Source organism: Rissa tridactyla, chromosome 6, assembly GCF_028500815.1.
Source record: "Rissa tridactyla isolate bRisTri1 chromosome 6, bRisTri1.patW.cur.20221130, whole genome shotgun sequence".
Lineage (NCBI taxonomy): Eukaryota > Metazoa > Chordata > Aves > Charadriiformes > Laridae > Rissa > Rissa tridactyla.
Genome location: NC_071471.1, coordinates 9,979,699 through 10,004,008, shown reverse-complemented (window position 1 = coordinate 10,004,008; position 24,310 = coordinate 9,979,699). Strand labels below are relative to the sequence as shown.

General features: G+C 47.0%; 1 protein-coding gene across 4 annotated transcripts in view; it reads left to right on the top strand.

Annotated features, from left to right (window-relative positions):
• Positions 1–21,225, top strand: part of KCNAB1 (potassium voltage-gated channel subfamily A regulatory beta subunit 1) — an 84,682-nt gene extending 63,457 nt beyond the window's left edge. For all 4 annotated transcript variants that reach the window (XM_054204437.1, XM_054204438.1, XM_054204440.1 and 1 more), the window contains 12 exons: positions 3,000–3,037; positions 4,506–4,585; positions 5,398–5,442; positions 6,645–6,689; positions 7,917–7,960; positions 11,332–11,418; positions 16,611–16,696; positions 17,725–17,845; positions 18,339–18,433; positions 19,773–19,893; positions 20,314–20,402; positions 21,089–21,225. In XM_054204437.1, the coding sequence (XP_054060412.1) occupies positions 3,000–3,037; positions 4,506–4,585; positions 5,398–5,442; positions 6,645–6,689; positions 7,917–7,960; positions 11,332–11,418; positions 16,611–16,696; positions 17,725–17,845; positions 18,339–18,433; positions 19,773–19,893; positions 20,314–20,402; positions 21,089–21,178 (941 nt within the window). In that variant the 3' untranslated portion in view covers positions 21,179–21,225. The remainder of the gene's footprint in view (positions 1–2,999; positions 3,038–4,505; positions 4,586–5,397; positions 5,443–6,644; positions 6,690–7,916; positions 7,961–11,331; positions 11,419–16,610; positions 16,697–17,724; positions 17,846–18,338; positions 18,434–19,772; positions 19,894–20,313; positions 20,403–21,088) is intronic.
• Positions 21,226–24,310: the final 3,085 nt, after the last annotated feature.

Here is a 24,310-nt window from a genome sequence, read left to right as displayed (position 1 = left end):
GGAGCCAAAACTAGTTTTAATACAGAAATTCCTTTGTCGAAGGTGAGGATATCCAGCTGGGAAATCGCTTTCCAGTGCGAGACGTGATGGGCGAAGGGCAGGAGTGGGAGGTCTCCCTGCCACTGCCAGGCTGTGTCAGGGGACACACACGCACACACGTTTATAAACAGCGAATTGGGGTGGAGAAGAGAAAGAAGATGACTTGTTAAGGGGACAAGTAATGATTAAAAAAAAAAATCTTTCTCTAGCATATTTTTCTTCCAAAATACTCTCCTTGGCTGAGATTGTGAATCATCCTCAGTCGTTGTTTGAAATGCCAAGTGCGCCTTGCGCTTTCTGGAGTGTTTTTTATTTTTATTTTTATTTTTTAATCAGCGTTGAGCAGCGGGTGCTGTGCTGTGCCATGGCCCCAGCAGCTGCCCGGCTGCTTTGGGTGTAGGTACCACCCACACCAACTGCCTGGGGACTCTCCGGCTGGGACCCTAAAGTCATTTGTTATGGTCCCAACCAAATCTGATGCTTTAGAGATCGCTTTGCTGAGCAAAAACTGGCCTTCCTGAGGAAAAAAAAAAAAAAAAAAATACACCAAGGATTCCCCACCTGTGTGGTCCCGATGATCTCGCCATTCAGCCATCCCAGGCCCCTTGGGTCCCCCGCTGTGATCTGGGAGCACAGGGGGGAGACAGGCAGGTATACTCAGTATTGCGTGTATTTACTACTTATATTTAAAGAGCTAAAGTGCTGGTTGTTCTTACGTGAGCTGTTGTGGAGGGTCAGACTCACCCAAATTCGAGAGAGGATGCGCAATCGCCAAGGCGAGGAAATAATTCCTTTTCTTCTCACCTGTGCTGGGGACCTGTATGCATATTTAAGCCAAAAAAAATCACTTTGGGATAAACAGTCGTAACACGTTTTTCAGTAGAAATGCATTTTAATGTATTCTTACATTCCTATAAAAATAACACTTCTGAAGCTTTAGCGTGGAAATCGGGCTTCGTTTGGATTTTTTTCGTATGCATAAAGAAGCTTAATGTTAAAGCGAAACCTATTTTCATTTTTATCCTTATTGTGGAGGACCAGAGCATTTTAAGGACAGGAGAAAGTCCCATTCCGGAGGTCTCTAAGCAGCAAGGTGTAGCAGGGGCAGCTGGGGGTGGCTCTCGGGGGAGGCTCGGCGGGTGCTGCTGTCGCCCTGTTATCGCCTTTATGGAGAGTAGAAGTAAATGCAAAACTAGTTAGAAATGTGTGTGCTCTTTGCTCATTTTTTATTTCAGTAGCATCAGCTGTGTTATGCATTTCTGATCCGCGAAAACTTGGCTTTTGCGAGGCTGGGGCTATTCTGCAGGAGATCAAGAGTTTCAGTTTAACTGTAGAGCAAACATGCATCTTTAAAAATAACTTTATTTGTACTCAAAGGCACCTGATCTGTAAAAAAAAAAAAAAAAAAAAAAAAAAAGATTTGGATTGACCTTTTTTTGAGGGAAAGAGAGCAAGATTCTCTTAACAGAGTTGACTCCTGTTTTGTTTTTAAGGAGGGAGTGATCAAAGCAGCGGGAGCGGTAGCAGCCGGCACGCTCTCCGCTTTCTGACTCCTGCTCCAGGTTCATCCTCCCCGCTCGCTCTGAGCAATGAACTAACCCATACATTTTTAATGAAGATGTGGGAGCGTTTACATATCTATTGCACCAGGCCCTTTGCAAGTCAAGCAGGTAGGCAGGGACCGCTTAATATTTTTACCCCCTTAGCAGCATCAGAACCCGACCCCTCCCGGGCAGGGTGGTCTCTCCTCTGCCCTGCCCAAATCGCACTCAATTTTCCAGCTCAGGGCCTGAACCCCTCTGCCTTCCTTATGGAGGGACGATACAAGGCAGAATCTTAAATCCTGGAGGATTTTCTGTGAGCCACGTGAGCCTTGACCCATCCATTAAATGAGTAATGCGTGATTGTGTACATAGCTGGCGTGTCGGTCTCGAAAAGTGCGGGGAAAAGTTGTTCTGTAAATCAAAGTGCCGTTGTGACAAGCTGGCAAAAGGCACGGCTCACGTCACATCCTGCTCTTCTGTGTCTCGGCGTCGCTTTCCATGGGGTGCTTTGTGAGCTCGGATAAGTAGGGCAGGAGCAATGTCTGCCGGGCTGAGGACGTGCCGTCTGATCAGTGTCCCATATGTGACCTGGCACTTCCCCAGCTCGCTGCCATCTCTTTCTTCCAGTGGCTTAGGAAACATGTATTCCTTATATGTACATGTACAGAATATATATAGAAAATAATATTCCTATATCTTAGGAATATCCAGTGAAATCCATACATTGTTTCCACCATGGGATATATGTTTTTCTTTTGAAGCAGTAGTCATAAAGAAATAACGCCCCAAGTTTTTTCTAATAATAGACCAGAGTCTGCTGCTGAGTCTCAACTGCAGCTACTCTTTGAGCCAGCTGGCGAAAGGGCTGCTCGTCGGCTGTTGTCGGACATGGCCTTGATGGAAAAGTTCCTGGCAAAAAGGTGCTTTGGATGAGTTTTAAATGCTTCATGTCAATAGAAATATGTCTCTTCCCGCCTCCCCCCCCCTAATTTTTGACTTGTATGATGCTAAATGCTGAAGCATAAACTTAGGAGGAGTTTCATTCCCCAAATGACATGTTTCGGCAGCATCATAAATTTTTTCCAATTTGTCAAATTGAAGCTTTGGAAAATGAACCGGGTTTTGCGAAGAGCTTCAGATTTCAATAAAACTGTGTATTTTTGCAGCACAGGATCTTGCTGGCGCTTCCCTGAGTGGGTTCATGGGCAAGTCTTGGGTCCGCACTCCCACCCCAACCCCGCTGTTTCCCCCCAGTGCCTGCCCCGGTCCTGGCCCGGCTCACTCGGGGACGCAGCAGCGTCTAAACCAGTTAACCCCATTTTAAACCCATTTAATCCCAAGGACCTTGAATTTTGGTGGAGTGAATTATTGTTGGCAAAACCCTTTCATATTAACAGACTGTTTTGTTCTTTCTAGGGACGTGGGTCACTTTTGGAGGTCAAATCTCAGATGAGGTAAGTAATGCTTGGTGTAAGTATACAGCACAAAGTAAAAACCAATATGAGATATTTTTAAATGAAACCATGGCTACCAAAATCTGGTAGCCTGTTTCCGTACGAAGAAGTGGCAGAGAGTTACTATGCAAAGCAATAGAAGGCACGCGCTTATGCTACAAAAAACCTTAATGAATCTGACATTTCCAGAGATCAACTTTAATAAAAAAACCCCCATCTATCCCTTAAAGCGATCTTCTCTTCCATGCTGTTTGGAGCAATATTTCCTCCTTACCGTTGGCAGCAGTACTGTTCCTGGAGCAGAAATTGGAAACTATTTTTACATCATGTATCTAATCAGCAACAAGCATAAATGCAGGCAGGGGCTCGGCTTACAAGGAGCTGCCGGATGATTTATTTTTTTTCCATAATAAGATGAAACAAATGAAAATGAGCTTGGGTTCCCTACGCACTCTTGCCTGTACCAGATAGCTCTTAATCTTGGTTAATAATCCTCCCGAGTGCTGGGCAGCACATGGGTTTCCCTCCATCTCAGGCACGCTGCAGATGCGAGCCATCAAAGGGAGAGTGACCTCCCGGCAGCCCTCCGTCTAGTACATAACAGAAACCCTAAAATAACTTTTGCGGAAAGAAAAAGGCCCAGGAGTCTGAACTCAAAATGTTTGTGGTTTTTTTTTCCTTTTTTTTAATTCTCTTCTTCTTTGGTGGTATTGCTTCTGACAATGGTGGATCACTGAGATCACTCCGGTTTCTTGGCATTGCAGGCTGAAGCGAGACGACTTGTTTCAGTCATAAATTTGCTTGCTGGCTCTTCTGCCCTCCTTGTTTAGAATAAGTCAGTGCCAAGTGTTTGTGCATGGAAAAAGAGGACTGAAACGCAGACCTGGCCTTGGGGATGCCCACCCTAAGGACAGTGGCTGGGCATCCACCCACCCCTGGCACTGCCATGTCCCTCCGGGTGCAGAATTCCCCCCCAGGAGCATCGGGACCCCCCGGGGCTCTGATAGGGATCACATGAAATGACCTTCAGCTGTTTAAATATCCCATGAAGTCTGACAGAGAGCTGCAGGACAGCCTGTCGGGTGGCCAAAAAATATTAAACTCTTTCCATGGAAATATCCTTTCTGTATTAAACTCCACAGATTTGCAGAGGATCTTCTATAACTCTATTAAATTCTTGGCTGCTTTCCTATTAGAAAAGCCTAGAACGTTCCTATGAGAAAAGATTAATTCCTCTCAGGATGAGTCAAAGGGAAGCTGATGTAAATCCGTGTTTTGGTGCTGCTTGGGCCAGCACACGACCCCCTGGGTGCCCTGATGAAGGGTCTGACCCCCCGGGTGGGGGATGCTGACACCCCTCCCAGCCCCACTGAAGCCCCTTCAGGGGCTTTTCCTGGTGTGGGAAGAGCTGCTGGCTGCTCGGGATGCAGTCTGCCACCCCTCACCTTTCTGTTTCTGCTTCCCCAAGGTGGCTGAGCAGCTGATGACCATCGCCTACGAGAGCGGCGTCAACCTGTTCGACACGGCCGAGGTGTACGCAGCTGGCAAGTGAGTGCCCAGCGTCCCGCTCCGCTTCCCCAGAGCCCCTCCGCCTGGCCCTGCTCCTCTTTGGGTCACAGTCCCTCAGCATGGATAGGGCCCTGCTGGTGCTTGGGAATCCCCCTTCTCCCTGAGGGGGCACAGAAAAACCTTTATTTTTGGAGCACTTTTAAAAAAAAAAATAGTAAAAAAAAAAAAGAAAAAATAAAAAAAAAAATCAAACCCAATCCCCCTTGCACCCAGCTGAAGCCTTGAAACGTATCACTCATGCCACTTACTGTTAGCACAGGGAGGAAAATGTCCTGAATAAATGAAAAGTCAGTGTGCATCTTAATGGTGACGGATGGCCTGTGCCAGTGACAGCTCCCAAGTGCAGCTCCCGGCACGGGGAACCGCTCTGGCTGCAGCGGAGCTAATGCTCTTACTTAGTGTTGCTGTGGGACTGGGGAAAAACAAAAAAATCCATCCATAATATAGTTGACTTCAGCTGATTTATCCGGCTTTGTATTTAGTGTAAAAGGTGGCCTGGGACATCACGTTCCTGGTGCGGGGACAAAGTGGCTCTGCCTTCCCAGAGCAGGTTCAAGCAGACATAGGGCATGGGGGTGCAGGTCCGTCCCCGTGGGTGGGGGGACACACAAGGTGCTTTGTACTGATGGACGGGACCCATCCCAGCTGTGCTGGGTTGTTGTCACCCGGGGAGGGTAAGGGAGAGCTGCACAGCTGAGAGCGGGGCTGCAAGCTGGCATCTGTGTGGCACCGTCCGGGGGAGCTGAGCATCCTCCTGCCTCCCCTCACACAGGACTCTCTCTCTCCTGCAGGGCTGAAGTCATCCTAGGAAACATCCTGAAGAAGAAGGGATGGAGGTACTGTTCCGCTCCCTGTCACCCCAACTGAGCGGGACCCCTGGGCATACGAAAATTCTTCTGGTTTCTAAAAATGATGCATGTTAGGTGATGCTGGCCCAGGAGCAGGAGCTTGCAGGTGTGTGGGCCGTGCCCAGAGCAGCCAGCCAGGGGTCCTGCGGCAGCCAGACTTTTTCAAGTGCCAAATAAAAATGCTCTCCGGTTTTTTTTTGGGAGTGCACAACAGCTGCGATCATCAGCCTGCGGTGCTGCCCCGACCCTTGCACAAGACCATTGTCTCTGTGAGCAGCACAGTTAACACAACTTCTGGGCATATCCACCATCTTTTCCACGCACGGTGTATGGAGACGGATGATTTCTGTGCTGGCATCCTTATTTGTGTACATAAGACTATGTATTAAGAATGCAAAGCTGTGATGGGCCTTCATCTTGGGTAGCCCAGTAGGAGATGATATGTAATTTAAATGATGCACCACGTTAGCACATGTTGTTTAGTTTTAAGAGCATTTACATAATTTTTAAAGATCTCTTGCTTGTGTCATATCCAGCCTTTAAGTGAAGAGTGGTTCCCAGCAGTGCTCTCATCAAAATCAGTATCCCCTGCGTTAGGGGGGATGATAATTCATAAGAAATACCCTGGGTACTGTGTAAGAAAAAAAAAAAGTCTAGCAAAAGCTGGAGAAATTGTGTTGTACACATACAGTTAGTTTATCAGCAAGGTACTTTGTGAAAGAAATCTTTAATTTAGTACCACACTGGAATTTATAGATTAATTCAGTGACTGTATTACTCTTGGGATTTTAATAACTCTGGAATACCGCATGGTAATGAGAAACACTGGACTTGGATACCAAGAAGGAATAGCACCAGAGTCTTTGGTTCTGGAGAATGCTTACTCCATAGTGAAAAATGTGTCACTTTTTTTGGTGACTTCACTTGAATTAGCTTCGGTTTCCAGACACCAGCTACCGTCGCTCCCTGCCCGCAGCAGACCTGAGGGTGGGAGGAGAAGTGGCCTCTAGACCTGTTGTAAAAAGGATTATAGTGATGTGTGAACGCTCGCTCTGAGCCCAGGGAGGCGAAACCAGGCACGGCTGTGGGAAGCCAGGGTACAGACGCTTGTCGATGGGCAGCATCCTGCATGGTTACTCATATTATCAATTTTACTTGTAACGGTAGTAATTTTTCTGTTCTGTTTGCAGGAGGTCCAGCCTGGTCATAACAACAAAACTGTACTGGGGTGGAAAGTAAGTCTCACAGTTACTTGTTGTGGTGTTTGCTGCTGCGTGCTTTTCCCTTTTACAGCTGTAAAACCAGGTGGAGATTAATTGGCATCTCAGAGGGGGGATTTCTTGCCATCGTTTTCTTTCTCCTCATTTTGCTAACTCTTTTAAAGAGTCGGAGCCTGGCAGAGGCCGTGTCCCTGCCCTGAGCAGGGCTGCGGCACCAGGAAGGGGTAACCAGCCCTGCTTTTCAGCCCCTGCACCTTTCTTCAGCTCATTTCCATCGTGCGTTGGTTTTTGGCCCCAGAACAAAATATCAGTGTGGATTTTTTTGAATCTACCAGAATATCTGAGGAGAAACTTTCATCAGAGATCTTGTGCAAATGGCTGTAATTATTTTTTCCCCCGTTTCACTGAAGTTATTTAATGGTGTAGAGAAGCTGAGGTGCAGCACAGTCCTCTGCTTCTCTGGGAAAGCTGGGATGTAACTAGGACACTGCCATGAATTTTGGTATGGTGGGTCTATAGTAGCTATCCCACTTCGTTGTGCTGTTGCTTCGCAGCAGGGTCAGGATCTGCCTGGTGTGTGAGAGAGACAGGCAAAATTAAACAGTCAGAAAGAAAAGTTATGAAGCCATGTGTTGCCTCTGAATCTAGTTTATATATGGATGATGGGCCATGGTTGTTTGGGTCTTGTTCCTTGTTGCCTTGCCTTGGCAAGGTGACCTGCCTGGAGGAGGTCCGGTCCCAGCAGATGGGGTGTTTAATGATTTTGGGGGTAACCTTCACGGTACCTTTGTGCCTGTGTTGGGAGGAGCGCTTTGTTGGCTTTGCTGTCTGCCAGCTTTGCGCTGGGAGGACAGGTTGGATGCTGCCATCTTCTGAAACAGCAGACGCTGCCAGTGGAGCCTCAGTGGTGCACAGTCGGCCGGGGCACAGCCCCATCCCCGCGCTGTCGGGTCCCAGCAGCCACCGCTGCCCTGCCAGCATCCTTACCCCTTAGAAATGTCACCTGGTAGCTTTAGGGCCAGGCAATATCCATAGCAAGGCTGTTACCACATTAGCAATGGTCTTACTCGTCCCAGATGCTGTCGTCTTTGAAGCTGGGAACACAAGAGAGCTGCAGGATCTCCCTGTTGTATGAGTTGTAATTTCATTTTTGGGATGTTTAAACCAGAATACAAAATTAGCGCTCCCTGATTGTTAGCACCTCAGACCTCTAACAGCTGTGTCCCTGTTCTTCCTTTGCAGAGCTGAAACGGAAAGAGGGCTTTCAAGAAAGCACATCATTGAAGGTACATGTTGGTGGGGTAGGGTGGTCTGGCCGTGCCCAAAATGCACTGAAGGATTGTTCTGTCTTTCCTCAAAAAGTGTGAGCAAACACATTGCACACAAAAAGCCTTCTCCACGTCTCTATGCAGCAATAACCTTTTGGTTTTTTTGCTATAATAAGCCAGTGTGTTGTCCTTGGCTGGCTGTGCGTGCATTGCTTTATCACACATCTGCAGCAGTCGGGGTTTCCCACGCCGGGGTTTCATCGCCCGCTGCCTCACGCGGGTTTCCAGCAGCTTTATGCTGTTGTCCTCAAGAACAGCCCCGATCCCAACTGCTGCAGCGGGATCAGCTGCGGTCCCTGTGGCAGAAAGGCTTGGCTGGCCTCGAGCTGCTGTGCTGATACGTGGGGGGGACACATACACACCCCCCCGGGCTCTTTCCCGGCAGCAGCGCGTGGTGGGCAGACGTGTCCGTGGCTGTGTGGGCTCCTTGTCGGAGCAGGAAGGGATGAGAAGGGCTGTGGTTTGCTCTTGGTGCTGCTTCTTCTCAGGTGCTCTGCTTTCATGTACGTTCCCTTGCCCAGCTCCTTGCATCCAGTCCTGCATCCTGCTGAGTGACCTTCCTCATCCACCGGGATTTATTCACCCAGGTGTTTGCTGCGTCTAATGCATGTGCCTCATCTTCCTTCTGCTTGCTTTTTTTTTTGTTCTCTTGGACACATTATTGTAGGAGAGGGAGTGAGAGCACATACGTTTTTCCATACAGACAAGTGTGTTTCACCTGATCTGGCTCTGCCTGGAGGGCTGTTGGGTCAGGCACCCAGGCATGGTGACTGTGGCCATAATTATAATTTGCACGGGATTTTACATGCAGGACGCAAATAGAGCAGCACCCATAAAAAGACACACTGTTGTCATATTAAGGATGAGCAGCGTCAGCCACAACCTTGTCCCAGCGAGAGGTGCCAGCCTGGGCTGGCTCCTGATGGGGGCCGGAGTGGACCCTGAGACCCCCCAGGAGGACCCTTGGGCCAACAGCAGATCCCGAGCGGGTCCCAGACCCAGCAAAGCACAGAGGCCTGGGTCTGTCTTCCACATAAATCCTGAATAAAAATAGCACAGGTTTAGAGAAAAGCTGTGTGAAGCCATGGAAGGGAATTATGGGGGGTGTCCTGGTTCCTGGGGGGGGCAGAAAGCCTTCGGGGCAGAGGGGGAGCATCAGGCTTGGTACCTGTGCTTCAGCTCTCCACCGAGGGCTTCGCACCGCCTGCCTCTTGTTGCTGTTTGACCCACTTGTGTCTGCTGCCGCCGAGGGATGTGCAAAATGTGTTCTGTGGGTTCCTGGGAGATGATACGCTCAGTGCCAAGGTCCTTGGGGGAGCTCAGGACTGTGCCGGTCCCCGGGGAGCGGCTGCTCCTCGCTGGGCGATGCCGATGCCAGCCCCGGTGACGCAGGGGAGCAGCACCCTTCACAACCCAGCACACCGCAACGGCTGCGGCAATGAAAAGCAATTCTCCCTATTGCACTGTGTATGCTGGGGTAATTACCCTCCTCTTTGATTTATGGGATAAGCCCTAATTGTTTACGGTGGTGGTTGGTTAAGCTAATGTTTGCTGCCGAGACAAATTAAAAGAGAAAAAAATCAGGCTCGTCTATATTACCAGTGAGCCCCGGTGTCAGTAGTTTGATGGCACAGGGGGTATGCACCACAGAACAGGCGGGGGTATGCTTTGATCTTTGCTTATCAGAAGGTAGCATCCCGCTGCAACGAATCAGGTTTGCCCGCCAGAAACGGCAGCTTTAACTTGCATTTTGCCATTTGCATGTTTTATCACCGGGATCTGCAATGGCCCATTCGTCACAACCTTTGACAACCAGGATTTGTTCTGTATACATTAAAACATTGATTATATGGAAAATACCATTACTATGTTTGTATTATCCACCCCTCGCCTGGGATGCCACTGCCGCCCGCACCACACCCTGGCTGATTCCGTCCCAAACAGGTGATGTGGGATGAACTGGGTGAGCCGGGAAGCCTCCTCCCTGGGGTGCAGACTTGGTCACCTTCCATCTCAAAGGAGCTATTTTGCAGAGATAAGGAGTATCCCTGGATCACGGTTGGTTTTGCCTCATAGTAACCAGCTTGTACGTCCTGGGAAGTTTTCATTATTTAGCATTTGCAGAGTTCAGCTACGTTAGGATGTGACTTTCACGTTAAGGTAATGCTGGAGAAAGTTTTTTAGCTACTTTTTTGAACTCTCATTCGTTGAACCCATCAGGTGGTGTCCCGGCTGCTAGTGGCACTAGACCCACAGTTGCTTTGGGAAGTTGCAGCCATGTCACAGGAGGTCCAAACTCATCCATTTTCCGTCTCTTGTGGAGCTACTTCATGAAATGATAGAAAAATACTGGCAGCAGTTGAAATAACTTCAAAGAAAACATAGTGAATAATGTTAAGGTCAATGTTAGCTATTTTCTAAAAATACATTTGGCAAAAATGGCCATTTTTTTCATCTCAAAATCCAGGGAACATTTTCAGACTGCTCTATTTTGGCTCATTCTTCATGAACATTCATAAAAACATTTTGTTCCTGGGAAGATTCATAGAAAATAAGTGTTAGAAATCCTCTTTTCTCTCTCTCATGCACATATATAAATATATACATATACGTATGTAGGCTTTTGATGCCATTTCCCATCAGATCCTCATGGAGAAGCTGTTGAAGCCTGGGCAGTCCTGCACTGTAGCTGTGAAACGGAGCCTTGTCCTGCTCTGCAGAAACTCTTTCTGCCCTGTGCCATGCATTAGTGGGCACGGCTTGCTCACCCTGCAGAGAGGGCAGAGCCCTCCGTGGTGCTCTATCTGCTCATCGTAACATATCTAACCGAGTCCCACCATCCTCCCCTCTGGGCTGGAGTTTCTGGAAGGTCTCCCCCCAGGGCAGGGCTTGGTTGGGTGGGACAGGAGCCCTGAGCTTGCACAGAACGGCTCCGTGATGTGACTTTTATTAAATTAACTCTGAACAGAAGCAGAGCACTGAAGCCCGTCCCTGGCAGCTGCGTCTTGATGGGCTGGCCACGGACGTGCTTGCTAGCAGGTGTCTGTTCCAGTCCAAATCTCAGCCTCATTAAAAAATAAAACAAATTCTCATGGAAGGGGGACAGACGGACCCTCTGCGAGCAGCCAAACTGGTGTTTTCTTAATATGGTTGCACTGATGTGGGACAACTTTATGCGGTATCCTTCTCATATGCTATATAGTTGTGTGTATGTATAGTAGGTATGTATATAAATATAACGAGCTCTATTTTTCCTAGTATGGTTTATCCCTGTCAGCTCTGTGCTGCCACGCTCCTGCCTTGCTCTGACCATGCTTTGCTGTTTCCAGGGCTAAAGGCTTCTCTCCAGAGGCTGCAGCTGGAGTACGTGGACGTCGTCTTTGCCAACCGGCCAGACAATAATACCCCTATGGAAGGTTAGTGGGAGCTCGAATTAAAGGTTTTAACGTGACTGATCCTGGCTTACAGGCTTAGACCAATGATGGTAGGAAATGAAAAATGGTTTATTTCTTAAATATTCAGGTGGGGCAGCTTAAATATACAATAGCTGATTTGTGATGTCCTGGAGCCCTATACGGTTATGCTTCAGTGAAATGAATTTGTATCTCTTGAAAGGAAATTGAAGTTTCCCTTATGTCCCAGTGGTGGCTTTAATGTTGTTTGTTTCTTTATTTTCTTTTCCCGATTTCAGGTAAAGTGAATTTGTGTTTAAGGCTGATCTCTGTCAAATGAAACCTGTATATCCCTAATCCTGGTGTGGACAGCTCTAGAGAGGGGAGCGTGCCAGCGCTGCCGTCCCCATCCTTGTCCCCGTCCCCTGGGCTGCCCGGATAGCATGTGCTTCTTCCCGTGCTATAACCAGGGGTGCGATCTAGTGCGTGGTCAGAAACAAGAAGCAACTAGCAAACTTTAGGGTTCACTGTCCTGAACAGCACAAGCCAAGTCTCCGGTGGGCTTAGCGGAGGGGCTGGGCATGGATGTGGCCCCCCAGGACACAGCGTGTCCCCCTAGGCACAGAGAGCAGCAATGCTCTGCCCAAGGTGGCTCAGCCTCAGCTCCCCTCTCCTGGGGGAGAACAGTCCTTTTACACGCAGACGGGGGGAACGAGTGTAGGAACTTGCAAGATCTGTGACTATCTGTGCACTTTAATTGTGTTTCATTGCTGATAACCATATATTCACGCTTGGTACGTGGCCATATAGCCCAGGAACCTTCATCAGTAAGTTTTGGGGTCAGTGCCCTATTTAATGGGCACCAGTTCCCGTTCCTTCTCTTTTCCCATCAGAGTTAACACAACCGTTCACACTGTGGCAGAAGATTAGCTTCACAGCTAAATAAAAAATAGCAAGAAGAAAAACTTGCAGGCTGCAGAAGCTGTCATGGATGAGTACATGTAAATCAAACAAACCTGGAGCTTGACAGGCCCCTCCCAAGCTCCTGGCTTGTCTCTCAGTGGTTGTGACGCCTATTTTCTTAACGAATGTGGGGCTGTGTGACCCGGCACAAGCCGTGGGTGGGAGGCAGTGTCGCTGCCCCGGCCGACCAGTGTCAGCAGCTGTGGGTTCATGGAACTGGCCCAGGATTTTGGGACCAATGAGGATTTCTTTAGTAGCTGATGAGGTCAAGGAATGTGACATGTTGTGTCTTGGAGGGAGAAATGACCTCTCTGCTCAGTCAGTTGTCATCTAACGAGGCAGTGCGGAATATATTTCCTGTGCCTGCGACACACCGCTGATCTCAGGCGTTTGCAGCCTTTAAGATGCTACCGATACTGCTAGCAGTGCTGGAGCTTGACAATAAGGTCTAAACTGTGGTGGATGGTGGGATTTTGAGCAGGGTGAAAAAAGGGACATTTTTATTATGAATGGTGTGGTGTTGATTCTTTCTATGTACTTCATGCTTTTTTTATGGTTCACCTACTAAGCCACTTCTATCCCAGAGCATCTGTTGAACCATCTGTCAGTTCTGCACTATCTGGCATGCACAGTAAGTGCTGAGCTACCTCCACAAGACATACGATCCCCGCTCCATCTCCTTACGTGCCTGTGCTTTTCCCATGAGCAAATAGCTGCTCCTTAACTCTGTGCAGGCAGCATCTTGCCCATGTTGCAGTTGCAGGGGACTTGGGTGGATGGAAGGAGATGGCTGGAAAGTCTCCAGGTGTTTTTGAGAAGGGCAGGAAAGCCATGAGCTGCTCTGCAGTTGCTGTCATGGTGCGGCAGTGACCTTGGGAGGGTGCAGCTTTTGTCCCTGTGGGAGAGATTTGTAGGTAACCTTAAACGTTCCCTGCTTGTGCCACTCATGCCAACATGAGGGTGGCATTAAGGTGGTGAGACTCTGGCCCAGGTTGCCCAGAGAGGTGGTAGATGCCCAAACCCTGGAAACATTCAAGCTCAGGTTGCACAGGGCTCTGAGCAACCTGATCCATTTGAAGATGTCCCTGCCATGGCAGGGGGGTTGGGCTTGATGGCCTTTAAAGGTTCCTCCCAACCCAAACCACTCTGTGATTCTATGTGAGGGGCCCTGCATGAGCAAAGAGCGTGGTACCACCAAATTATTCAAAGGATAAACTTTGAATGTTCATGTTGTTTTTGTGACTTGCTGCATGGAAGACAGGTGAGGTTTCTCTGCTGTCACTTGTGGGGTCCTCCGCCTGCTGTGCTGTGTGTGTCTGTGGGCACCAGCAAGCGATGGATCAGCCATATAGAAACACTCATCTGCCCCTTCCCTGCCCCAGGCAGAGCAGAATCACTTCCCGCTCCCCTGGGCTGGTCATGGCCCAGCTCAGGCTGCCTTCGGAGGCACGGGTAGAGGAGACCTAATAGGAGAAGATGAGCCTTCTTTATTGTAGGTGACTCTGGTCCCCAAAGCAGCAGGCAAAGCTTGCTTGATCAAAAACTCAGAAATATATTTAACTTTCTTAAAAGTCTCAGAGCAAGTTAAAAAAGGTTGTCATCATAAAAGCAATGCAATATTAGCTTCAAGAAAAGTCTGAAGATGAGTACTCTGCAGAAGGGTCTTTGCACAAGGCTGCAGTCAGGTCTGGCACGTCCCTGGCCAGGGCAGCAGTGTCCCTCCTCGCCCCTCAGCCGGTCCTGGCTCTGACAGGGCAGGCAGGACGAGGGGCTGCCCTCGCTGGGATCACCCATCCTTGCTGGGGTCACCCATCCATGGGGTGATGCTGACCCCGCTGCCCAGGCAGCTCTGCCATCACACGGCATCCCCCGGAGGGGCACCTTGGGAGATGGGTGACGGGCAGGATTTGTGCTTCTACTGAATTTCTGTGAGTTTCATGCCTTGTTAGTCAGGCTGGAGATCTGATCCCCCAACTGTGCTAGCAGATGCTTTTTTTCATCCCCATCAGCTTTTCCAGCAGACAAGCAGAGCAGCTCAGGCTGTGGGGAAGGAGCGTTCCCTGGTGAGACCCCCCGTTGTCACTGTGCCCGGGGACCAGGTGCCCACTGCACGGCCAGCCCCAATCCGCAGCCCTGGCAAGCAGGGAGGGAAGGTGACATTGTTCCTATCAGGGAACTTTAAGCTACTTCAAAATTATTATGCTGCTGGAGGCTGTTTGCTGGGTTTTGAACTATTCATTTATATTTAAAAAAAAAACCAAACAAACTTCTTAAGTGATGCCACTTGTGCCACCCAGCTGGCAGACCGAGCGGTCCAGGCATGTGGTCTTCACAAGCCATCCCATCATCATACCCATGGGAGCAGGCTTGGGTAAACAAGAAGATATATATATATATATAAAATGCATGTTTTTTATGAGTTGACCTAAGTTTTTCTTCAAAGGAGTAGAGGTGGGAGAAATGAAAACAACCATGGATTGAAATGTGTAAGAGGCGTATGATGAAATGCTTATCAAAATTCCTAAATGGTAGTGCAGCAAAAATAGAAAACTAGACCCAGTGAGAAGGCGGCGCTGCCGAGGAGGGAGGGAGTGATTGCCGTACAGCTGCTTGTCACGCACAGCATGCCTGCGGGGAGCAGGGTGGCTGCTTGATAACGGGACATTTTGTTGGACTAATACATGCCTGAGAATAAAATGCTTAGAAATAGAGAAGAGTATGGCTTTGGCCAAAACGAAGCCAAAAAAAAAAAAAAAGGGAAAACAATATATGGCATTTGAACTCTACTTTTTATTGTGGGGGTTGGGGAAAACTCCTCAAGCCAACATTTTCCTGAAGAGGAAATTTCCCTTTTCGGTAGGAAGGCAGAAGCCCAGCGCAAAAGGAACGGTCTCTCTTGTACAGCCCTCTGGGGTTATAAATGGAGACTTCATCATCTTTAGCTGCTTGTCGCTGCCTGCAGAAGAAGTCTCACAATAACATCAAGATTGGCAGTGTAATCTCCCCTCTGACAAGCTTCTTCCCCCTCCCCCCCCAAATAGTACGAGAATCCTTATGATATAAAAGGCCCTCGATCTTGAGACAGTGATGCCTGGAGTCATTGTCCAAGCAACAGCAGACACCCCGAGGGATGTAATAAACACACGGGGCTTCTCTGAGCAGCCCTGCCTCCAACCAGACACTTTCCACCTTAGTTCGATGGGTCAGAAATTCATCATATAGACGTAGACTATTAGTCGCTCCGATTTATTACTGCAGTTGGGACTGTGACCCCAGGGCTGCGGACTCTGACAGTCCCCGGCGCCTCCTGCCCGGGGAACCCCGCTCGGTCCCCGGCTTCTCTGGAGCAGGGATGCGACAGGCGCTGCCTGGGCCCCCCTGCCACGCCGTGTACCCAGCAGGCTACTTCCAGGGAGAAATCAGGCTTAAAAATGAGTTGCAAACGGTAAGCAGGGGCTATTTTATTATTAATTATGATTATTAATTATATTATAATTATTAATATAATTATTATTAGTGAGACATCCTACTAGGCACTGTAACCTTCTGGGCAACCATGAGGGACAATTTTTTTTTTTTTCCTTTTCTTGCAAACTGAATTTTATGATGGGATTCCACCCCCACACACACACCCCCCCCCCAAGAAGGCAGGGCTGCTCGGCAGAGGTTCCGATGGATGGAAATTAAAGATTCTGCCCCAGCACGAGTACCCTTGCAGGCTTCCCTGTTCACAAAGGAAAAGGAGGACACAGGGACCGTTGTGCTAAGGAGCTGTGCCAGGTTTTGCGGAGGTGCCGCCTGCTCCTCCCGTGGTTGGGCCGGCTTCAGACATCCAACTTTGTCCCCGGTATCCTAATATTCCTAGTAAAAAGAAGCAGGATCACATATACGCTTTTAGTAAACAAATTTTAAAATAAATTTAATTTATCTTTTAGTTTATTTTTCGACTGTGCTGCCCTCTTATGTTAAATTTTAAAGGAAATATTGTAAGGCGGAGGTAGGCAACCGCCAGTTGGTAAAAGAAGTTTTTAAACAACTGCAGGTTAGAAGTCTTTATGTTCGCACCGTCAACGCTTTTTCATCCACGCTCGAGCAAGAGGACACAGCAGAAGCAGCTTTTAATGCAAAGCTGCTCAGGCTTGTCGGTGTACTTGGCATTTCTAAGTGTCTTTGGGAGGATTTGGTGCTGAAAAACGGGCTTCTCTGCAGTTCTCACATAGTTTGTTTTTTTTTTTCTTTTTTTCCTTCTTTAGAAATTGTCCGAGCGATGACACACGTCATAAATCAAGGCATGGCGATGTACTGGGGAACGTCCCGCTGGAGCGCTATGGAGATCATGGTAAAGTCGATTTTTAGGAAAGCGTTGGCACTTGGTAATCAGCTGAACCACGAGTGTGGGTCTGGGCTGGGGATGTTTGCGTTTTACTCCATCCAGCATATTTTCACCTAAAATAATTTTAAACCCTGTTCTGGAATGAGCCCAATGTTAAGTGGGAGGAGATGGGCTGATCTAGTGGGTTTGGGGGGTCTTGTCTTGTTTAATTGGAGGTTGTTTCATTTTGGCTTTTTTTGGCTGACTTTAAGACTTCTGGCAAAGCTCCTGTTTGATGTCTGTACCCATGGCCACTGATGCCCGGTTTAAGATGTGGCTCCTGGCAGCAGCTCCGTGACCCACGGGACCATCAGTGCTGCTGCTGTGATGGGAACAGCCCCCACTGCTCTGTGCATGTCCCATCCCGAGGTGCAGATGGGAAATATCCCTGCTCAGCCGAAGGGACCTCTTAGCTGGCTTTGTCTGCAAAACCCCAGACTGGGGGAGCCAGTGTCCTGACGGCTCATCCTTAATGCTTTGCCAGAAGCATTTGTTGTTGCCCAGAGAGATGGTAGATGCCCCATCCCTGGAGGTGCTCAAGCCCAGGTTGGACGTGGCTCTGCGCAACCTGATGTAGTTGAAGATGTCCCTGCTCATGGCAGGGGAGGTTGGACTACATGGCCTTTAAAGGTGCCTTCCCACCCAAACCATTCTGTGATTCGAAGAGGTGCCAGGAGCATCCTGCTGGTCCCTACTTCTTGTGGTGGGGTCAGAACAGGACAAACAAGCTCAGCACCCACCATCCCAGCTGGGAAGCTGTTTGGCTTGTTGCTGTGCTGGCGCTGAAGCAGCTTTGGGCTGGAGGAGGCAGAAGGTGGGCACGTGGCCTGCTGCAGCAGGCACAGGGGCAACACAGGAGCATTCTCAGGGATGTGTGGCCTTGCTAAGGGGCAGCAAAACTTGAGTTTATTGGCTCCTGTACACTCAAGGAGTGTTGGCTGGTACGTTATGTTTTACTTCATGAAGTATTTTATCTATTAATTTCTTTTCTCCAGGAAGCCTACTCCGTAGCCAGGCAGTTTAACATGATTCCACCCGTGTGTGAACAAGCTGAATACCATCTTTTCCAAAGAGAGAAAGTGGAGGTTCAGCTGCCGGAATTATATCATAAAATAGGTAAGACTGAGACTGCTGTGCCTTTCAGCTATTTCATTTGCTGACCTGGGCTCTAGATGGGAACAGTGCTCTCCTCCGCTGGATCTGAAGGGGACAAGACAAGCAACTATCTAATGACCTAAGACGAAAACGAGCTTACTGTGCCCCTAATAAAAATAGGTGCTAATTGCCATGGCTGCTTCTTACTCTTTGAGACTCAGGGCAGCACGGGTGAATGAGATGCTTGGGCTGAGAAGCAGGAGTTCAGGTACTTTGCTGCAGCAGGATCTAGGACAGGGCTGGAGGCTCTCACAAGAAGGTTTTGGATGAATAAACTAGTCGGTGTCTTCCAGGAAGATGCTGTTGATGCATCGTTAAGTGAACATCACTGCCAGCGGCAATAGAAATGAGCAGTGATTGTTTTGCTTTTATTTTTTTAACTGAAAGTCCTATTTTTGATACAACTCTGATTTCTCCCAGTCCCCTAAAATCTCCTTTTCTGCTTTCTCTGCAGGGGTCGGAGCAATGACGTGGTCTCCACTAGCCTGTGGGATCATCTCAGGGAAATACGGCAACGGGGTCCCTGAAAGCTCAAGGGCTGCGCTAAAGGTATATTTTTTTTTTTGTTGCATGTTTGAGAAAACTAGATGTGCTGTTTTTGTGAGGGCGGGAAAATAACAAAGGGAAAACAGTTCCCTCATGAGAAGGCTGGCCTGAGTGCTGCTGTATTGATGGATCAGCTCGGTTTCTCTGGCAACCACTCTCCAAAGAGCGGGAGAATCTGGGTTATAAAGATGCTTCAGGTTCTGCACCGCAGTGAGCTGATGGCTGCAAGCAGGCGGTGGGGCAGCACGCCACCGGAGCCAGGCTCTGCGGAAGGATGCCGTCACCTCCCTTACATTGCTGGGCCATCATCAATGAGAAGGCACAAGCCCAGGGTTTCTGTCACTTTCAATGCTCCCAGCTGATCAATACGGCTGCTGTGACTTCAAAAACTCTTCACCAGGCACAGCGTTGTGGTCACCACAGCCCTTGGTTTCTCCCACAGTTATCCTGATTGGGTGTTATGGCGTCTCCCACCCACTCTTATTGGGTGTTATGGCGTGTCCGCCCGTATTGTGCCTGTGGCAGGAATATTATTTAATGATTTGAAAAACAGCACAGCATTAAAATGTCGTGGATTTGGAGAAAAACCCAGTCAAAATTATATTTGAGGCTATGTATCAGCTGATGGGCAAAAGCCAACACCATCTGACAGGTGCCAGCAGACTGATCCAAGTCCCCTTGCTAGTTTTTGCTCAGCTTGCTGCTTTTTGAAGGAAAGATGCAGTCTACGCTGACTTGCTTACAAAGGGCAGCATTTTTGAATGTGGTATTTCATTGCATTTGTGATTTTTTTTTTTTCCAAAATAAAATTAGTATTTGGTAAAAGCTAGCTAAGCAGCTAGCATTGCAGAGAGGGATCCAAATTAAAATTGATGAGAGTGAAGCAGAATCAAGTTTCAATTCTGGAGCTGGGAGAACTGAAATCTCAGCTTCCTTTAATTAATTTTCTAATCTTGAATGGTAACAGTAAATCTTGAACATGATCAGATGTTCTCTCAGAAATTTTTTGGGGTTCTGTTTGTCAAAATCTCCTCAAGTTGACTAATATTTCACTTCTTTTGCTCTGCAATGGGATCCAGTGGTCCAAAAATAAAACTGAGGAGGTTCCATGTTCCAGACTGAGCCCATCAGTTGCGTAAAGCCAGAGAGATACAGATGTAGGCTCTCACAGGAGACATCCCAGTCCTGTCGTAACTGCTTTGGGTAGCAAAGCATTGCGTTATTCAGCCCCCGTTACCTCCTGGGTTGGCTGTGACTTTTTAAGAGCTGTTTATAATTGCCTTAAATATTTCAGTTTTGGAGATGAAAGCTAACAGGTGATTGCAATGTAATTCACCTGCAGTGCTACCAGTGGCTGAAAGAGAAAATCATAAGCGAGGAAGGCAGAAAGCAGCAGGTGAAGCTGAAAGACCTGTCGCCCATCGCCGAGCGCCTGGGGTGCACACTGCCTCAGCTGGCCGTCGGTAGGTGATGGGGTGGGGGACGGGACCACTGTGCCAGTGCCTTTTGGCCATCGCTGGTGCCGTGGTGCCGCATGTGCATCAACTGGCTCACATCCTTGTAGTGTGAAGGGCAACACTCTGAAACACAGACCGCAAGTTTGTGCCTTTTGGGTTGTTGAGGGATGTGGGCAGGTGAAACCTTGTAGAAACTCCTGAAGCTACAGGTACTCTGATAGTGCTCCCATCCTTAGTTTGAGTATCAGTATTGTTAACTGGCCTGTGCATCTTCCTGGTAGTGCTGGAGGAATAAAGTGAAGGTTGACAAGTAATGTTGTCATTATTTTTCAAATAGAAATAGGAACCCTGACAAACTTTAGGATCTGGAGTTATGGTGTGTTGTGAAGCCCGTGTCCCTGACCATCTTGTGCCTTTAATTCCCAGCATGGTGCCTGAGAAACGAGGGAGTGAGCTCTGTTCTTCTAGGATCTTCCAACCCAGAGCAGCTGATAGAGAACCTCGGAGCCATACAGGCAAGTGCAAGTGGTGGTGGCACCTCAACAGAGCTGGGGGGGTTGGCCACTGCCCAGCTCCCTTTGGGGGTAACACCAACATACATTGACATTAGCGCCATCCTTCTCTTAATATAGTTTTAATACTTTGCATTTTGTTTCAGATATCTTCCCCTTCTAGTTATGCGTGTTAATTAGGTAAACCTACAGTGCATCACCATGACTTACCACCATTTGTGGTAGCTATAGCCATATCCAGCAACAAGAGGGTGGCATCAGCAGGTTTAATGCATTATTCTACTATTTATCTAAAAACTTACTTGAAAAAGCAAGTGACCTGATTCCGGGGCATGTTGTGATAGGTTCTGCGCCAAGTCTCCCACAGGGCACATGTCACTTGCACCCACCTTTAATTATTCTCTGTTGCTTTTCACAACAAGAGCTTCCTCTGATGTTCTTGCCACCAGCTCACTTTCCACTGCAGCTGAGCAATATTGTGCAGAAGTTTAGGAGCACTTCTGTGATTCTCTCACTGGGTAAAGATGCTACAGTAGTTTTTCCTTTAGGGGAGAAAAGAATTAGGTGAACGTTTAAATAACTGTCACACAAAAAGCCAGAGGAAACGTTGTTTGATTAAAATCTAGATTTGAAATTGGAAAAACCTTTAATGGAAGCTTGATTAAACGTCGGTTTTCTTTTACCCCTAGGTCCTTCCAAAGATGACATCCCATATTGTAAACGAAATAGATAATATTCTGGGAAATAAGCCCTACAGCAAGAAGGACTACAGATCATAATGCAATGCATGAGTTACCTGGACTGCATGGTTTCAAAGTGCTCTGTACAGAAGTACAGCCCAGAATTAGTATCCGGTCATGAGAATCATTCAGCAGCTTGCTGCTCGGTGTCTACTGTCACTGGATCCTTGGAGATGTGTGCTGTTGCTACTAATCTGCAGTGAAATTTAAAAGCACAGTTGATCTCTCTTCTAACCGAGAATAACCCTGTATTTTCTTACCTTCGACTGAATTCATTAATTTTTACTTTACTCTTAGCACCTCATGCTTGTGCTGTGAAAAACACGTGTAAAGCAAAAAATAATTTATAACCTTCAGGTACTTGGTAATTAAAGAAGGATGTACAGATCTATTTTTTCAATGAAGAAAAGCCAGATACAACTTCAGGTTTTAATAAAACCACATTTGGGAAATCCCAACTATAAAGTTTCTTCAGGTTAACAGATAGAAGGGGCAAGCTCAAATCTTCCCTTTTCTTTTTTATGCTGAATATATGCTTTAGATTTCGTTTGTAGTTGAATAAAGAATGTAAGTCAGAGAATTAGTTAGAAATTAGATAGCTCAACTCCTAACTATACAATTAGTTCAGCAGTGGAGTGCTCCTGGGAAGTATTTCTGAGTACAAGCCAGAGGAGCACAGTTCGAAAACCCAAGTGTGCATGTCAGGTGAATAAAAACAACAGCTGTTTGCAAAATTCTAATTCTACATCAACCTTAAACCAAGAAAACCATGATAAAATATTGGGTTTTGCATCTGTAGAAACCTGCCTCTACTTTTGCCTGCTTGTAGACATAGCTATTGCAAATTTCAATATTCATGAGCTTTTAAGGATACAGATACTTATAAATATATATATATATGTATATATAATATATAGCTGCTGAAAAATACCAGAAAACATCAAGTACTTACTTTGGAGGGCTACATTTGCTTTAACTTGTTCTGGAATCGGGCATAAGTAAATGCATAGTATTTTTAAGACACACTTTAAACAGGTAGGGTTTTTTTTTTTGTGAGCATTTCATCTCTCTTCAGGAGTTGGTAGTAAGCACTTATATATTAATTTGCCCATCTTAAGAACCGCGTCATATTTTACCATGAATTTGCTTTGTAAAAACGCACCTATGATTTCAGTAAGATATTTCTCACTCGTATCGAATGGCAGACTTTGGGCACATACTTCCTAGGGGTACAGCGATGTACAGTATTTGTAGGACCCTTGTATTTTAGTCCCCTTAACTCCAAGGTATCTGGAGAGCGTGTGCAGCCCTCCCGTGGGCCATGTGGACAGATACCGATACTTGAGTTGTCTTCTCCTGTATTTAATCCAGTGAGCTATGGTATGTGTAAATGAATTTAGCTGCTGTATATCCAGAACTGCAGTCTGACTTTGACTTCTGCTTGGACACAATAAAAGCATTTTGTGCATCTAATTTTATACTTAAGAGACCCGTTACTAACAGCGAGGCTGATTTTGAAACAGCAGTGGTTCATGTTGAAAATGGATGTGTATCATTCCACAGGGAAACATTAATCTCCAACTGCACCTGGTTGGGAACAGCTAGCCGAGGTGGAGACAGCCACTTCTTACCTTCTTGGTATTGTGTTCTCTGCCCTGGGCCATGTCCCCTAACTTTGCACTATTAGCTGTGAAAATTAACTATTTATGTATTTTAAAATCTGATTCATGGGCAGCACAAAGGCTTTGACCATTATACAGTTAACATCTTGATTGTTTTAACAGGATAATTCTTTCCCCAGTAGCAGACCAGCTCCTTTCCTTACCTCTGCGGGTACAATTTAATGTTTTCTCTTACCCTTCTCAGATACATGGGAATCCAACGATATATTAAAAATATACTAAGTCCCAAATTTTTTTTTCTTTTATTTGAAAACTTGCTAAATGCTCTGAGGGCAATGGGATGCCAAGCGGCAGCCTAACTTTAGGCTGAGCTTTCAGCATCACAGTGAAGAAATTAGGCGCAGCTTGTAGTGGGGATTGCAAGAGAAAAAACAACCAACCTCAAAAGCAAACAAAAATAATAATAATAATAATAAAAAAACAACCCACAAAATTCCCCAGTGCTTTTCTGTGAAGAAGCTCACAGAAAAGACCAGGCTTTCTGTAGGAAACAACTCACCCACCCACCCGCTTTTGTTTCAGGTTGTCAACGCTGCAATGTTCTCTCCCCAGAAAAATTCCGACACACACTATGCTCCAGGCCTCAGCAACTGTCAATACCAGAAAAACTAAGGTAAGACGAAAAGCTGTTGATAAAAGACTCGGCGAACTGACAATAATAGCAGAAGAAAGCGCTGCTTCAAACGACTTTTCTCTAGATGGCAGATTTCCTGGAAAATACGCCTGCCACTTTCTAAAACACCCGATAGGGCACTCTTATCCCTACCACTGCTGACAAGTAAAATGAGTGCATTAGGGTTCTCTGTTCACATGCCCGAGTTTAAGTACTGTGTACTTTTGGTAGGAGCTGAGCAAATCACCAGTGACCAACAAAACAGCCACGTTCAAGTCCCCTTGCTTACAGAGCAGCCAACTTAGCCTCATGGTTGATTCTGACCATTTATAGAAGTTTGTTAGAAATTTGTTTTACACATGCTGAATACTTAGACTAAATACTTACAAATTACACCCTTTGTAAGTGACAAGCCAAGTAAAGTAAAATAATGCAAGCCAGGCACCACCAATATGGAAAGTCTCCTTTCAGTAGTGAATGAGCAGGCAGAAGCGATAAAGAAAAATCCACATATCTTGAGGGAAAACAATAAGTTAATTTGAAGAGTGTTAAATGACTGACCAGAAAACTAATTTCAATGGCAGCTCTAAAGTGCACCAAACCCACTGGAATTTTTCACAATGTAAGCACGTGAATAGTATTACCTTTACTGGGAAACAAAGTAAAAGTAAATTAGTGGTGTGTTGAGATTGAGGACCCTCATCCAAGCCCCAGTCCCGAGGGATGCTGGAGAGAGAAGTACTGCCGTAGTCAGCAGGCACCGGGTAATTAGGTAATAGTTGCATTTGTCAGGAATAGAGATGTTACAAACTCAGCATTCTCTAAGGCAAGCCAGAAACAGTTTCCTGCACTTCAGAATCTTCATTTTACATAAAT